The sequence below is a fragment of the Entelurus aequoreus genome, linkage group LG09 (genome assembly GCF_033978785.1).
Source record: "Entelurus aequoreus isolate RoL-2023_Sb linkage group LG09, RoL_Eaeq_v1.1, whole genome shotgun sequence".
NCBI lineage: Eukaryota > Metazoa > Chordata > Actinopteri > Syngnathiformes > Syngnathidae > Entelurus > Entelurus aequoreus.
In genome coordinates this window covers 42,819,445-42,837,667 of record NC_084739.1, presented here as the reverse complement: position 1 = coordinate 42,837,667, position 18,223 = coordinate 42,819,445, and the positions used below count along the sequence as shown (strand labels likewise).

At 42.3% G+C, this 18,223-nt stretch overlaps 1 protein-coding gene across 5 annotated transcripts in view; it reads right to left on the bottom strand.

Moving 5' to 3' along the window:
- The window catches only part of LOC133657445 (serine/threonine-protein kinase 32C-like), a 215,084-nt gene extending 198,993 nt beyond the window's left edge, over positions 1 to 16,091 (bottom strand). For 3 of the 5 annotated variants that reach the window (XR_009827265.1, XM_062058789.1, XM_062058786.1), the window contains exon 1: positions 15,468 to 16,081. Coding sequence is in view for 4 of the 5 variants with exons in the window: in XM_062058789.1 (XP_061914773.1) it covers positions 15,468 to 15,549 (82 nt within the window). In the remaining variant the exon portion in view is untranslated. Of the gene's footprint in view, positions 1 to 15,467 lie in introns of all 5 variants that reach the window. The other 2 variants (XM_062058788.1, XM_062058787.1) reach the window with 2 other exon arrangements.
- Between the last annotated feature and the right edge of the window lie 2,132 nt (positions 16,092 to 18,223).

Below are 18,223 nucleotides of genomic sequence, written 5' to 3'. Positions count from 1 at the left end.
TTTCGTAACATGTTCTGGTTAATCGTCCTAAATTACAGAATGTTTAGAATGTTCTGCAGTCTGCGTCGCCAAAGATGCAAAGCTTGAAATTTTGGGAAGTGCACACAAGGCTTGAGGGAAGGTATGCAGGGGGATAAGGAAAGACTGTGTCGCTTACGCAAGTCACATGACGCAAGAGTATACAGCAGGCTTAAAGGAGAACGGCACTTTTTTGGGAATTTTGCCTATCGTTCACAATCATTATGCAAGACTTGACAATTGATGTTATTTTTTTTAATGCATTCTAAATGTTAAACAAATGCAATCAAAAGTCAGCTTACAATGGAGCCTATGTTAGTCGTTCAATTCTGCCCTTAAAAAAACATCCAAACACCTTCATTAGGGTTTTATATACATAATGTAATGTAATAACAGGCAGTTTAATAATAACATTTAATATTTATGTATTTTAATCATTTTAAAAAGGAGCAATATGTAAGAATCTTGCCAGAAATGGTACTGCAATCATGGTCAAAATTCTGTAGTCCCCTCCCCCTATTTGAAAAGAACATGATTTATTAATGCCTTTTGACATATCAGGGCCATTTAATGATGACTTTACATGCAATTCTTACATATGGCTCCTTTAAGCATACGCATTAATTTCAAAAACGCATCACAATTGCTTTTTTTATCACTGATTTCTGCTAACTGCAGACTTTATGAGAGCCAACAAACATAATAAAACATCACTTAATGTACAATGTCTGCTGTCATTAGGATGCCGACTGTTAGAATGTTCATATATTCCCATTTAGATGAAGAATATCTCATAAAACTCGTGAAGAAACAGTGTGGAGGGGGACCCAAGCGCTTTTCGTGTCTTTCTCGCCAGTTCCAGGTCCTAAATGGCTGTCAAATTGTCCCAATTTGTCGGATTATATCCTCATCCATCTACTTTCCAGGTGAGAGGCATGATTTATAATCTACAATAAACTTCCAAGGAACAAGGAATCGAGGAATCAGCAGACCACTTGATGATGTAAACATAGGGACACACGGTAGTTATCACATGGCCGCTATAAATAGTTTGTCTGCGTTTGTGCTTAAAATAACAATATCCCTAATACTTGGTTAATACTCAAATCACGAAATGTAAATAGAGTATAGATGGCGCTTTTTGGAATGGTTATCTATGGGATTTTATGGCCGAAATAGAGGACCTCCCATTGGCTCCGCTGTCAGCAGACTTTTAGAGGAATGTTTATTTAATATTTAGAACGCATTAAAAAAAATCCATCCATCGTCATGTCTTTCATAATGATTGTGAACGATCATCAAAATTCCAAAAAGTTCCCCTTTAAGCCTACAAAATAATGTCAAGACGACTAATGTTGAAGAGGCAAATGCACAAATCAGCCTGTTATTGGCAATGCCGTCTACAAAACATATATATCTTACAGCAAAATGTACTTCACACTTCAATATAGCCAACACCACTCGACAGCTCTGTTTTGCTCTCGTGGTACCTACTGCTTATTATAGCCCAACCCCTAAATCACAGTTCAAAACCACACACAATACTCCTGTCACTACAATATCATTTGAGAAGAGAATAATTGAAATAAAAATATACACAAAAGGGAGGAAAATAATCCCGCCCATTCTCCTCGTGTCTTTGCCGAAAGTCACAATTAATGTACCAGCAGTGGTTAGTGGTGGCTTCGATTTCAGCACTGCCAACAACCACTTATGTTGACGTCAGTCAGCCAGTCTGAGGGGCATCAAGATAAGTGGATTACACTATGAAAAAATAAAACACACAACGTCAACATGTTTCATCTAAAAACTATGACCTTTGTTGTGCACAGAAAAATGGCTGCAGATGTGTTGGATGATAAATTATGTCCAATGTGTCAGTGGGATACAATTCTGCCGCATAGAAAGCAGACTTGTAGAATCTCTATGATGATCTATGGATCATGATGGTACAGGGAGAGAAGAGAGTGAGCACACCCTAAAAGGTGATGGAGACTGATTATATTGGATAAACTTTCTTTAGTGCCTGATCAGTCACACGTAAATGGCACTTGTCTCATACTGATGATAAGAAGTGATGGATGCCGGCTCCAGGTAGATCATTAACACCAAAAGGCTCTTTGTTTCTCTGTTCAACACAGACAAAAGGGACAAAATGTGAGGGGTAAAGTTAAAGTGAAGCTTCTAAATTAAAATATGTATGAAGTTGTACAAATCAGAGTACAACCAAAGTGTCAAAGAAATACAAAGTTTTAAACAAAAAAAACTGTCATCTCTTCCAGAGGAGATCTTGACATCCCTGACAGAAAAACAACCTATGGACAAACAGTATATATCATATACTGTATTTTTAGAGAATATTCAAATTTTTACACTTTTAAAGAGCATCTCAAATTGTTTCTTAAAAATTCACAGTATTGCTTATTTCATTGTTTTTATTTTTTTTGTATGTTTTTTTTAAGATTATTGTCATATTGTCCTGTGTTTTTATGTTTTGGGACTACAGATGTAAATTACCAACTATGCTATGATCCAGCTCATTTCCAGTCTATAAATCAGATTGTTCATCAATGTGCATTGTTTTGAATAAATAAACATATAAAAGTATGAATGCGAAATTGCAACACACCAAGAATACATTTGGGCTGCTATAGAGGGATTTGGTGTCTGCCCTCGCTCATAAACACATTATAATTTATAGACTCTGTCGGTATATTTAGCAAGTATTCAGAGCCCTCTAGATAAGCTTGGTTCAAAAACTGACGAACAAGAAATTTAGTGGAGACTTTTGGAAAGTCTGACATGAAAGCACTTATCGCTGTTCTCAATTTGAACTAGGTGCTGCTGTGGGTCTAAAAACACTGCAATCTCAACCTGGACAATTTACAGTAATTATGATGAAGAAATAGTTTATACACAATCTCTTACTGCAAAAACCAAACAGGCTACCAAACCATTCCAAAACAATAATCAGCAAAAGTAACTGTCCTGTCTGCACGCAGCCATCCACCTTGGCCTGCACTAATACACAGACAGGACTCAGCCAGCTACTTTCAAGGATTCACAGGTCGTCAAAAATCACAGAAATAAGGGACACAAATAAGTTTGTATGTAGTTATGTGCATATTTGTTTTGCTTGTCATGCTTTTTACTCACATTTTGAGAACGTTCTTTTTGTACTGTACCACTATAGAATGATACAGTGAAGAAAACAATATGGCTAAAGCTTCGATGAGTTGACACTAGGGATCGACCAATTATAAGAGCCATTTTAACATGTATTGTTATCTGCCTTTTTTCAATTGATATCTGCTTTTTTTTTTTCCTAAATATTGGAAATAAATTGGAATATTTAACCTCTATTATTCCTGTTACTGACATTTCAAATGTGACAAGCATCTGCCTTTTTAGGATTAGGAGGCAAAGCCATGGTATTCTGTAGGCTCCTCAAACTCACTGCAGAGAAAGTGAAGAGTGCGCTGGGTGTACTGTTGTTTCGAAAGTACGTAAAAACAGAAAACTCACAAAATTGTAATAAACCTTTCAGTCTTCTACATGTCACAACTACTAGTAACATTACTATGAGCAGAATACCGTAAAAACTTAACATAAGCGGCGGCTCTGCTAGCCCGTAGTCCTTTAAAACAAAGCTGCTGAAATTATTGATATGGAAACAGTCCATTAGAGTAGAAGCATGTTTGTTTGATTGAGAGACAGATTAAATAACTCAAACTAAACTCAGTCTAGTTTTACTGCAGGGACTAGGGTTATTTGGTATTGTAGCGGTTGCTATAAGGACATCATTCACCACACCTGTTAAGTTAAAGTTAAAGTACCAATGATTGTCACACACAAACGAGGTGCATTTCACCCATCCACCCTTGATCACCCACTAGGAGGTGAGGGGAGCAGTGAGCAGCAGCGGTGGCCGCGCCCAGGAATCATTTTTGGTGATTTAACCCCCAATTCCAACTCTTGTTGCTGAGTGTCAAGCAACAAGATGGGTCCCATTTTTATAGTCTTTGTTATGACTCGGCCAAGGTTTGAACTCACAATCGTTTACTTGACTTTGTCGCCATTATTCACTGTCATTGTTCTATTGTTCTTTCGCCCTAACCGCTCCACAGAGGACACCATCTCCTCTGCACTCCACCTGAGCTTAGAACATCTGGAAGGAAAGGACATACACGTGCGGATGTTGTTTCTGGACTTCAGCTCCACGTTCAACACCATCATCCTGCAGCACTTTGTGAGCAAACTGGCCCCTCTTGGATTCAGTACCCCCCTATGCAACTGGCTGCTTGACTTCCTCACAGACAGACCTCCAGTGTCATCTCCCTGAGCACCGGCTCCCCCCAGGGCTGCGTCCTGAGTCCGCTGCTGTTTACGTTGATGACACATGACTGCTGCGCCAGGTGTGAAGTGAAGTGAATTACATTTATATAGCGCTTTTTCTCAAGTGACTCAAAGCGCTTTACATAGTGAAACCCAATATCTAACTTACATTCAAACCAGTGTGGGTGGCACTGGGAGCAGGTGGGTAAAGTGTCTTGCCCAAGGACACAACGGCAGTGACTAGGATGGCGGAAGCGGGGATCGAACCTGCAACCCTCAAGTTGCTGGCACGGCCGCTCTACCAACCGAGCTATACCGCCAGGTCCACTACTAACCACATTGTGAAGTATGCGGACGACACAAGAGTAGTGGGCCTCATCCGTGACAACAACGACATGGACTACAGGGAGGAGGTGAAACATCTGGTTGACTGGTGCAGAAGCAACAACCTGGTCCTGAACGTCGACAAGACCAAGGAGATCATCGTCGACTTCAGGAAGCACCAGTCCAGCCACACTCCACTCTTCATCAACGGCACAGCGGTGGAGATGGTAAGCAGCACCAAGTTCCTGGGGGTGCAGATAACTGACAATATGACCTGGTCCCTACACACCGGAGCTCTTGTAAAAAGAGCACAGCAGCGCATGTACTTTTTGCGTCAGATGAATAGAGCACAGCTCCCTCCCCCCATTCTCACCACATTCTACAGAGGCACTATACTCTGTCTGGACTGGAGCCTGCAGTGCCTGAGACTGGAAGTCTCTGCAGAGAGTGGTGAGGACGGCGGAAAAGATTATCAGGACTCCTCTTCCTCCTATCCAGGAGATGGCAAAAAGCCGCTGCCTGAACAGAGCTCAGAAAATCTGCAGAGACTCCTCGCACCCCCACCAAGGACTGTTTTCACTGCTGGACTCTAGAAAGAGGTTCCGCAGCCTCCGTATCAGAACCTCCAGGTTCTGTAACAGCTTCTTCCCTCAGGCCATAAGACTCTTGAACGCATTAAAATAATCCCCTCAATTCCCCCCAAAAATGGATTAACTCGCTGGAATATAAAGACAATATAACATACATCCATAAACGTGTATGCATTTGCAAAACTGCAATATATTTATCTGTACAGTAATTTATGTATTTATATCTGCACCTTATTGCTCTTTTATCCTGCACTATCATGAGCTAATGCAACGAAATTTCGTTATCTGTACTGTAAAGTTCAAATTTGAATGACAATAAAAAATGGAAGTCTAAGTCTATTGTACACATAACAATGTTGTTCTTGTTTAGATAGATAGATAGATAGATAGATAGATAGATAGATAGATAGATAGATAGATAGATAGATAGATAGATAGATAGATAGATAGATAGATAGATAGATAGATAGATAGATAGATAGATAGATAGATAGATAGATAGATAGATAGATAGATAGATAGATAGATAGATAGATAATACTTTATTGATTCCTTCAGGAGAGTTCCCTCGGGAAAATTAAATTAGCATTCATATACAGTATGCCGTTCAGAGTGAGTAATTCGGTGCGGCCCCTTTAAGTGACCGTCAGGAGATTTACCCAAAGGTGGGGGTTGTTGTGACCGTCTTTTTGAGTATCTTTGATGTAAGCAGTCATTCAGTCTCGTCTTTGATGGAATAAACGGCGCACACGTTTTTGTATGTCAAAAGATACTTCAAGTTGTCTTGTTTTCATGTTACAAGCGCAACAGTATATCAGTACTAATGATTTAAACAGATTTAAAATCGATACTATAGTGCTTTTGGAAAAAAATATTTACTTTTTTTCATTCACATGTTGCTGTGCAGCGGTGTCGAACAGAGCCGAAGAGCATGTTGAGTGTGTCAGCGCGCGCACATACACACACACACAAAACAGAAACAGTGTGTAGAGGGAAAATGTCAAATGAAGGCAATTCTACTGGTTGATAAAGAGGGTGGGTGAAGCGCAATATGGAGGTATTTTTTTGCTTTAAAACTATCGATCAAGGTGACGCTTTAAACAAAAAAGTGCCGCACTGCAAGCAGTGCTTTAAAACATGCCTCGCTAAAGGTAGCAAGACACTGCAGTATTACCACCTGCGCTTCAAACTTATGTAAACATGTAAATAACAATCATCCAGACCTGCACAATAAGTTTAAAGGCAATGTAGTTAAATACCTCCTCTGCTGTGAACATATAGACACATAGACATGCACACAACTGGTTTGCTTGTTACCAAATATTAGCAGAATCTAAACCGCCCACGTAGCGTAAACTAATAGAAGCGAAATGACTGAATTTTGTAACAAATTTGTACAATTTGTGTTTTATTTTTAACAATGTGTGTTTTACCTGCTACATGTCTTATCTGTGTAGTCTCAGCCATAGTATTGTTTTAGTAATTACTAATAATTGTATGTGTCTTACAACATAGACCAAGAGTGGCAACCATAAATCAATAAAACTTTATATTCTATTCTCACCTAATCCTAGATTATGGCAGGCTGTGTGTAAAACATACACTTGTACATTGTTCTTTGAGTGCAACAAGCAAAGCCTAATGTGTTTAATGGCTTTTAATTTTAATTTTCTAAAATTGTTCTTTGGGTGCAATAAGAAACAAACTAAATTGGCCCTACTCTGTGAATGTGAGTGGGGATGTTGTCTGTCTATCTGTGTTGGCCCTGCGATGAAGTGGCAACTTGTCCAGGGTGTACCCAGCTGGGATAGGCTCCCAGCTGGGATAGGCTCCCAGCTGGGTACACCCTACATTTGCAAATGTATTAAAAATAATTACAAAAATAAAAAAATCACATGTACATAAGTATTTACAGCCTTTGCTCAATACTTTGTTGATACACCTTTTGACAGCAATTACAGCCTCAAGTCATTTTGAATACGATGCCACAAACTTGGCCCACCTATCTTTGGGCAGTTTTTCCCATTCCTCTTTGCCCGTTTCTCTTCTCAGCACCTCTCAAGCTCCAATCACGTTGGATGGGAAGCGTTGGTTTTCATCCATGATATCTCTGTACATTGCTGCATTCCTCTTAGTCTAGTCAGGGAGGTGACCAACAACCTGATGCTCACTCTGTCAGAGCTACAGCATTCCTCTGTGGAGAGAGGAGAACCTTCCAGAAGGACTATCATCTCTGCAGCATTTCTCCAATCAGGCCTGTATGATAGAGTGGCCAGACGGGAGCCATTTCTTAGTAAAAAAAAACAGTCTGCCAAAATGCACCTGAAAGACTCCCAGACCATGAGACACAAAATAATCTGGTCTGATGACACAAATATTGAACTCTTTGGCGTGAATGCCAGGCATCATGTTTGGAGGAAACAAGGCATCGCTCATCAGCAGGCAAATATGAAGCATGGTACGGAAGCATCATGCTGTGGGGATGTTAGGATAGAGGGAAGGCTGAATGCAGCAATGTACAGAAACATCCTGGATGAAAACCAACGCTTCCTATCCAACCTGATGGAGCTTGAAAGGTGCTGCAAAGAGGAATGGGCAAAACCGCCCAAAGATACTGTAGGTGTGCCAAGCTTGTGGCATCGTATTCAAAAATACTTGAGGGTGTAATTGCTGCCAAAGGCGCATTAACAAAGTATTGAGCAAAGGCTGTGAATACTTATGTACATGTGAATTTTGAGGGTTTTTTTATTTTTAATACATTTACAAAAAATAAAAAATAAAAACATTTTTACATTGTCATTATGGGGTATTTTCTGTAGAATTTTAAGGAAAAAAATTGATTTATTCCATTTTTAAAATAAGGCTGTAACATAACAAAATGTGGGAAAAAGTGAAGCGCTGTGAAAACTTTCCCGGATGCAGTGTATTAAAGTACAGTATTTACAGTATAAGCCGCACACACTAAACTTTAGAAGAAAAAAAGATGTTCCTCATATTAGCCGCACCGGACTATAAGACGCAGATATATATGCCTTGTGAAAAGCGTCATCTACACAGAAATATTTTGTAAATGTTTTTTTCATACCTTAACTGTTTCCAAACGGTGCCTGTAACATGCCAGTAAAACAGCCAATCAAACAAAAAAAAGTCTGCATCATCGCATCATCGGCATCCCTCACCGCTGGACACCGGCGGTGAGGGATGCCGTCAAGCTGAAGAAGGAGTCCTATCGGGTTATTTTGGCTCATAGGACTCCGGAGGCAGCAGACAGGTACCGACAGGCCAAGCGGTGTGCGGCTTCAGCGGTCGCGGAGGCAAAAACTCGGACATGGGAGGAGTCCGGGGAAGCCATGGAAAACGACTTCCAGACGGCTTCGAAGCGATTCTGGACCACCATCTGCCGCCTTAGGAAAGGGAAGCAGTGCAATGTCAACACCATGTATGGTGGGGATGGTGTTCTGCTGACCTCGACTGCGGATGTTGTGGATCGGTGGAGGGAATACTTTGAAGACCTCCTCAATCCTAACAACACGTCTTCCTATGAGGAAGCAGTGCCTGGGGAATCTGTGGTGGGCTCTCCTTTTTCTGGGGCTGAGGTTGCCGAGGTAGTAAAAAGCTCCTTGGATGAGATACACTCGGAGTTCCTTAAGGCTCTGCATGCTCTGGGGCTGTCTTGGTTGACAAGACTCTGCAACATCGTGTGGACATCGGGGGCGGTACCTCTGGATTGGCAGACTAGGGTGGTGGTTCCTCTCTTTAAGAAGGGGAACCGGAGGGTGTGTTCCAACTATCGTGGGATCACACTCCTCAGCCTTCCCGGTAAGGTCTATTCAGGTGTACTGGAGAGGAGGCTACGCCGGATAGTCGAACCTCGGAATCAGGAGGAACAGTGTGGTTTTCATCCTTGAAAACACAACATTAAAATCCAAACATTTTCAAGGTTTTTAAGCACCCGTACGTACCCCGTAAATATTTTTAAATCTGACTTTTTGTATATGTGTTTGCTTGGATTCAACTTCACTGATATAACGTCCTAAAAAAACTCTGCAGACAGGCCTTTTTTACTGTCACTTCAATTCAGGACTTATTGGCAAGAATGCACTCCAGCTTCTATTAAAGTCAGTTAGCTTTGGCTTCAAGCTGGAGAAAGCCTGCACGGTGTTTGAGGTGAAGGAGTCCAGGGACCACACAATAAAAGGCGGAAGAGGGCCAGTCTGTCAGCTGACTGCAACATCGAGTCTTGGAAGGCAACGATGGAGTCGGCTGGGGAAACCAGTTAGGTTCTGGTCCAAAGCCTTGAAGAAGGAAAGGAAGGCTCTAAGTTGGAAGTTGCTCAAGCAAAGCATGAGCATTACCTCAAGAGGTGTCCCAGGGTAAGCGTGGGCTAAAGGGCAAAACATCCATAAAAGGTGGCACCAGCTTACCACCCTGCATCTGACTCAAATTGCACTAGATAATTACGACATCCTGTGTTTTTGTCTCATTATAATTGTGATCAAAAATGTAATCATTTAACAATCTTGAAAATAAGTATCAGTATTGGTATGGCCAATACTGCCACTCTAACTACTTGGTATTCAATCGATACCCAAATTTGTAGGATCACCAAAAATTAGTATATGGAGGATTTGACAATAAATAATATTTTGGGAGTATATGAAGTAGCCAAACAAGGGCAGCTAGACCCATGTTAAAACAGAAAGTAGCACTATCCACCTATTAACAGTAAATTAGCAAGTAGTTTTGAGAACACAGTACAAACGGGGAAAAAAAGCAATATTAGCCAAATTAGGAGCCTTTGTAACCCGTTTTAAAATGTTTCTATTATCATACATATACCAAACATATATTGTGAATTACATTACAGGCCAAAGGTTTGGACACACCTTCTCATTCAATGTGTTTTCTTTATTTACATGACTATTTACATTGTAGATTGTCACTGAAGGCATCAAAACTATGAATGAACACATGTGGAGTTATGTACTTAACAAAAAAAAGTGAAATACCTGAAAACATGTTTTACATTCTATTTTTCTTCAAAATAGCCACCCTTTGCTCTGATTACTTATTTGCACACTCTTGGCATTCTCTCGATGAGCATAAAGAGGTAGTCACCTGAAATGGTTTTCACTTCACAGGTGTGCTTGAAGCTCATCGAGAGAATGCCAAGAGTGTGCAAAGCAGTAATCAGAGCAAAGAAACTAGAATATAAAACATGTTTATACTTATTTCACCTTTTTTTGTTATGTACATAACTCCACGTGTTCATTCATAGTTTTGATGCCTTCAGTGACAATCTGAAGGCATGAAAATAAAGAAAACGCATTGAATGAGAAGGTGTGTCCAAGCATTGGCCTGTACTGTACATCGTTATCGCATGGGGCTGCAATATACATATCGTAATATAGATTTTAAATTAAATTACTGAAAATTACTTAAGTCGGATAAGCGGAAGAAGATGGATGGATGGATGGATGGAAAATTACTTAAGTAATGGGTCAAGTTGTGTAAAGGGCAATGCCCAACCCTACCATTCAGAATACACTATTAAATAATAACAAACCTAATGCAAACTAGTGCAGGACTTGTAGGGGACTGGTAAAGGAAGCAGGTTTAAATGGGTTATCTTTGCATGCAGTAGTGAATGATCTACACACACACAAACACACAGAGGCAATATGACTATATCCCTGTGGTGAAATGACCTCATTTACTCAAGTTGTCCCTTTAACTCTCTTGAATGCTGCCGCGCTGCAGTTTATCACCAAGATTCAGCACTGGACTTCCTTGAGAGGCGTATTTTCTCTCACACTGGCAAGCCGTTATGAATTAACATTACTTCCATGCATGACACTAATCGTGCCTTAATTATGCAATTAACTCTCTGTCTTCCATGAGATCCTCTTTCAAAAAGGGAGCATTCAGGCATGAACGAAATATTTTGCCCACAGTGCTAATGCTGCACTTTATACCACGCATGCAGGATTTGCATGTAGCAAACACTGAGGAGGGAGTAATGTGCGATGAATACAGTATATACGCTAAGAGGCCACAACATTAGGTACACCTACACATTTCTAATAACATTTGTATTTGATGAGCATTTTTTTTTTCCAACCCGCGTGGCGCAGTTGGGAGCGTGGCTGTGCCAGCAACCTGACGGTTCCTGGTTTGATCCCCAGCTTCTATCAACCTAGTCACGTCAGTTGTTTTCTTGAGCAAGACACTGCTGCTCAGTGGCCTTGTGGTTAGAGTGTCCGCCCTGAGATCAGTAGGTCGTGAGTTCAATACCCGGCCGAGTCATACCAAAGACTATAAAAATGGGACCCATTACCTCCCTGCTTGGCACTCAGCATCAAGGGTTGGAATTGGGGGTTAAATCACCAAAAATGTGTTCCGGGCGTGGCCACCGCTGCTGCTCACTGCTCCCCTCACCTCCCAGGGGGTGAACAAGGGGATGGGTCAAATGCAGAGGACAAATTTCACCACACCTAGTGTGTGTGTGACAATCATTGGTACTTTAACTTTTTTTTTTTTAACTTCACCCTTGCTCCTGATGGGTCGTGGTTAGCGCCTTGCATGGCAGCTCCCACCATCCGTGTGTGTGTGTGTGAATATGTGTGTGAATGTGTGTGTGAATGGGTGAATGTGGAACTAGTGTCAAAGCGCTTTGAGTACCTCAAAGGTAGAAAAGCGCTATACAAGTATAATCCATTTACCATTAAAATTATTTAGAGTTTAATTCAACAGTGTGTTTAAATGCAATGTTAGTCATCTGAGGCCACAATATTAGGTACACCTACAAATTTCTAATAATAATAATATGATTTGATGATAACAGTGATTCCCTCGTTCTACTGGGGGACTTCAACGCTCATATTGGCAACGACAGTGAAACCTGGAGAGGCGTGATTGGTAAGAATGGCCGCCCGGATCTGAACCCGAGTGGTGTTTTGTTATTGGACTTTTGTGCCCGTCACGGATTGTCCATAACGAACACCATGTTCAAGCATAAGGGTGTCCATATGTGCACTTGGCACCAGGACACCCTGGGCCGCAGTTCCATGATCGACTTTGTAGTTGTGTCATCGGATTTGCGGCCTCATGTTTTGGACACTCGGGTAAAGAGAGGGGCGGAGCTTTCTACCGATCACCACCTGGTGGTGAGTTGGCTGCGATGGTGGGGGAGGATGCCGGACAGACCTGGCAGGCCCAAACGCATTGTGAGGGTTTGCTGGGAACGTCTGGCAGAGTCTCCTGTCAGAGAGAGTTTCAATTCCCACCTCCGGAAGAACTTTGAACATGTCACGAGGGAGGTGCTGGACATTGAGTCCGAGTGGACCATGTTCCGCACCTCTATTGTCGAGGCGGCTGATTGGAGCTGTGGCCGCAAGGTAGTTGGTGCCTGTCGTGGCGGCAATCCTAGAACCCGTTGGTGGACACCGGCGGTGAGGGATGCCGTCAAGCTGAAGAAGGAGTCCTATCGGGTTCTTTTGGCTCATAGGACTCCTGAGGCAGCGGACAGGTACCGACAGGCCAAGCGGTGTGCGGCTTCAGCGGTCACGGAGGCAAAAACTCGGACATGGGAGGAGTTCGGGGAAGCCATGGAAAACGACTTCCGGACGGCTTCGAAGCGATTCTGGACCACCATCCGCCGCCTCAGGAAGGGGAAGCAGTGCACTATCAACACCGTGTATGGTGAGGATGGTGTTCTGCTGACCTCGACTGCGGATGTTGTGGATCGGTGGAGGGAATACTTCGAAGACCTCCTCAATCCCACCAACACGTCTTCCTATGAGGAAGCAGTGCCTGGGGAATCTGTGGTGGGCTCTCCTATTTCTGGGGCTGAAGTTGCTGAGGTAGTTAAAAATCTCCTCGGTGGCAAGGCCCCGGGGGTGGATGAGATCCGCCCGGAGTTCCTTAAGGCTCTGGATGCTGTGGGGCTGTCTTGGTTGACAAGACTCTGCAGCATCGCGTGGATATCGGGGGCGGTACCTCTGGATTGGCAGACCGGGGTGGTGGTTCCTCTCTTTAAGAAGGGGAACCGGAGGGTGTGTTCTAACTATCGTGGGATCACACTCCTCAGCCTTCCCGGTAAGGTCTATTCAGGTGTGCTGGAGAGGAGGCTACGCCGGATAGTCGAACCTCGGATTCAGGAGGAACAGTGTGGTTTTCGTCCTGGTCGTGGAACTGTGGACCAGCTCTATACTCTCGGCAGGGTCCTTGAGGGTGCATGGGAGTTTGCCCAACCAGTCTACATGTGTTTTGTGGACTTGGAGAAGGCATTCGACCGTGTCCCTCGGGAAGTCCTGTGGGGAGTGCTCAGAGAGTATGGGGTATCGGACTGTCTGATTGTGGCGGTCCGCTCCCAGTATGATCAGTGTCAGAGCTTGGTCCGCATTGCCGGCAGTAAGTCGGACACGTTTCCAGTGAGGGTTGGACTCCGCCAAGGCTGCCCTTTGTCACCGATTCTGTTCATAACTTTTATGGACAGAATTTCTAGGCGCAGTCAAGGCGTTGAGGGGATCCGGTTTGGTGGCTGCAGGATTAGGTCTCTGCTTTTTGCAGATGATGTGGTCCTGATGGCTTCATCTGGCCAGGATCTTCAGCTCTCACTGGATCGGTTCGCAGCTGAGTGTGAAGCGACTGGGATGAGAATCAGCACCTCCAAGTCCGAGTCCATGGTTCTCGCCCGGAAAAGGGTGGAGTGCCATCTCCGGGTTGGGGAGGAGATCTTGCCCCAAGTGGAGGAGTTCAAGTACCTCTGAGTCTTGTTCGGTCTGTTGTGGTGAAGAAGGAGCTGAGCCGCAAGGCAAAGCTCTCAATCTACCGGTCGATCTACGTTCCCATCCTCACCTATGGTCATGAGCTTTGGGTTATGACCGAAAGGACAAGATCATGGGTACAAGCGGCCGAAATGAGTTTCCTCCGCCGGGTGGCGGGTCTCTCCCTTAGAGATAGGGTGAGAAGCTCTGTCATCCGGGAGGAGCTCAAAGTAAAGCCACTGCTCCTCCACATCGAGAGGAGCCAGATGAGGTGGTTCAGGCATCTGGTCAGGATGCCACCCGAACGCCTCCCTAGGGAGGTGTTTCGTGCACGTCCGACCGGTAAGAGGCCACGGGGAAGACCCAGGACACGTTGGGAAGACTATGTCTCCCGGCTGGCCTGGGAACGCCTCGGGATCCCCCGGGAAGAGCTGGACGAAGTGGCTGGGGAGAGGGAAGTCTGGGCTTCCCTGCTTAGGCTGCTGCCCCCGCGACCCGACCTCGGATAAGCGGAGGAAGATGGATGGATGGATAACAGTTAGAGATGCTACCTCAGTAGAAACATTTAAGTCCCATTTTAAAACGCATTTGTATACTCTAGCCTTTAAATAGACCCCCCTTTTAGGCCAGTTGATCTGCCGTATCTTGTCTCCTTTGTGGAGAGGGGGGGGGCACAGATTAGGTGACCACAGATGAAGCGCTAGCTGTTCAAAGTCGGGACCCGGGGTGGACCACTCATCTGTGCATCAGTCGGGGACGTCTCTGCGGTGCTGACCTGTCTCCACTCAAGATGATTCCTGCTGGCCCCACTATGGACTGGACTCTCACACTATTAACTAGATCCACTCGACGTCCATTGTGTTGAGTTTTTCCTTGCCCTGGTGTGGGATCTGAGCCGAGGTAGTCGTTGTGGCTTGTGCAGCCCTTTGAGACACTCGTGATTTAGGGCTATATAAATAAACTTTGATTGATTGATTGATGACATTATTTGTCAGATTAATATTAATTTACTGTTTCAACAGTTTGAGAAAAGGTAATATTTGGGTAATTAAATACGTTAATTGCAACCACTGCAAATTGCAATTACTACAAACGTGCACATTTATTGCACTCTCATAGTGCTAGGCTAATATTTATGCATCTAATTAAGGTGCCCAGAATATTAGAAACAGCTATCTGTGTGATGCAGCTCAATATCACTTTACATCACTGCAAACTACACCCACAATATGAACATAAATCGGGTTATTACCACGAAACCAAACTGAGAATGATCATCTTGAACACATTAGTGATATTAGTAGTATGAGAAAACTTGGACAACAACAACATGTGACGCTAATGCTAATTGAGTCTAGTGCAGATCGATGACCGAATAACACAGACTCAGCAAAAACTTCCAAGGGAGTGTTAGCGCTTTGCCATCACTTACCATCTTCTTTTTCGTCGAACACTGGTCTCTTTGACGAACTATTGGCTCCCATCCTCTTCTTCCACTTTCCCCAGTGAAACATTGATGCTCAGATAGCATTCCTCGCCTCTTGGAGATAAATTACACCTCAGAGTGGGAGACTCTCCGCGGAAAACATTAACAACATTTCACCCCAAACTGTCCGTTACCTTATTTGTTTTAGTCTTGACAGGAATACCGCGAGTTTGAAGTATTTTGTTCGCCAGAGACGGCAACGGCGGCCAATATGTGTTAAAGCAAGTTCCACCGGAACGTTAAGCCTGTTTCCCGGTGTCGCTCGTCTTCCGTAGTGTGTGTCCGTTCACTCCGTTGTGACGCAAACATCCAAGACTTGTGCTGCTCGTTTGGAGTGGGAGCTGCATCAAGCTAGCTGTGGTTAGATATAAAATACCGGAAATTCATCGAATCAGCCTATACAGTCTGTATACTAAATTGGAGTAAATAGGCGTGTGTTATTAATACACACAACTAATTGTAACTACGACAATCACACAACACCCGCTTGGTGGTTTAAATGATGGCTTGCAGACATCGTGAGAGGATATTATGTTGAAAGTCTAAACCGGAAATCGTTGTTTATCACGCTTACTAAGTCCCTTTGTTAAATTGCTTAATCGTTGCTGACCAGCGTGTTAGGGTTGCTCCAAATTTTGGTATCGACTCGAGACCAAATTTTGAAGATACTTGAATGATGTTGTGATTGTGCCATATAATTTAAAAAACGCACAAGCAAACGTTTCAGGCAATAAAAAAAAAGATTTTTCTGAACAGATTTATTAGTGAATTATTTAACAACGCAACAACGTAAGACAAGAGTAACAATATCAACAAAATAATACAATGATTAATTCATTGTATTTTATTATATACAAACCAATACCATAAAGTCAAAGGCAAACACTAATTCATATCATTTGGATTTTTGCTCCCAAAAGGTGGATGAAAAACTATGGATCTCATCATGCTACATGGTATTAATATTATCAATAATTGGATTCATCCTATCACCCTTTTTAAAAGTGTTTAACTGATATATTCCCACATGGGCTCTCTACCTATATGATACGTGGGACGTGTTGAAATGGATGTGTTATTGGTCTGCTTCAGACAAGTATAAAAAAAAGTCAATTCGCTTAGTTTGACCCTCGACGCTTGCCGTTGAAAACTGTGTTGCCATGGTTACCACACCCGAATCTTTCAGGCGTGAGCTATAGTTGCCATGTTAGCATTTATCAATTGAAATGAGGTGAGTCGACGCTCATTGAAGTGACTACTGACTCTTTCACGCTGCATGTGTGATTTATTTCGCATTTTTATTCCAGAAATACATTATTAGTCTGTGCAAACTGGAACAACAACATATCGGGCTATAAGACAGTGTAAATAACACAAAATGTATTTCTTTGAGGAGATAAACAGAGCTAGCAAGCCACACAACAACCTGGCTGAGGATGTTAAGCGCATTAGCCTGTAAGTGTTCTGAAACATAACCAGCAGGATATGGAAGCATTATTGTAGCAAAATTATTTGCAAACGCTACAATAATGTTTCCATAGCAGGAGCTCTTCTATATGTGTGCTCCTCTGGACCACCAGTAAACAACATGCAGCATCACACATCCTACTTCTGATTGTATGCTTTTAGGTTTGGGTGATGTTGTTGTTTTTTCCACTTGAGTATTTATATCTTGAAGGGAATAAAATATGCAGTCTACCAAATGCAATTAAGGTTTGCGCGGGGCATTAAAAAGCATTAAGGCGTTGTTCACACTGCAGGGCAATTCCATTTGACCGGCATCCGACCAGAACATCATCAAACAGCGATAAGCATCATAATTATTCGCCAAAATAGGCAGTTGTAAAATAAATAGTTGACAACGGAGCAGAAAACAGGCAAAAATAAAAAAATGTAGGAACTCATGGGAAAGTTCCACCACTTCTGTCTCCGACTGCTCACCCACATCTACTTGAATTGACTCAGCTTATTTCTAATGCATCTAAAGGGCTCACTGGCATTTTTCCAAATATCATTTCATGACATGTCTTTTTCTAAAATGTTTATATCAATCAACCATTTTTGAACACATGCATCATTCGCATTCCTAATATGATGTTCATTTAATATACCATAACACCAATTAACTATTTTTTTTAATACTTGTATCTTGATTAAAAAATGTATTGTCCAGTTTGTGGCTATTATAAAGCACATTTTTATAGCATGTTTAAAAAAATATACAATTTAAAAAAATACTTCTGGGTATATTTTAATGATTAACTGATTTAGAATTGGATGTTTATTTCGAGGGCTCATTTCCTTTTTAATCATTTTGATAGAAGATTGAAGCACCGATCATTGACAATAGCCAATTTAAAGCTTCTGCATGTCAATTATCTATTAATTGATTGAGACTTTTATTAGTAGATTGCACGGTACAGTACATATTCCGTACAATTGACCACTAAATGGTAACACCCAAATAAGTTTTTCAACTTGTTTAAGTCAAGGTCCACGTTAATCGATTCATGGTACAAATATATACTATCAGCATAATACAGTCATCACACAAGTTAATCATCAGAGTATATACATTGAATTATTTACATTATTTACAATCCGGGGGGTGGAATGTGGAGGGGTTTGGGTTTGGTTGATATCAGCACTTCAGTCATCAACAATTATATCATCTGAGAAATGGACATTGAAACAGTGTAGGT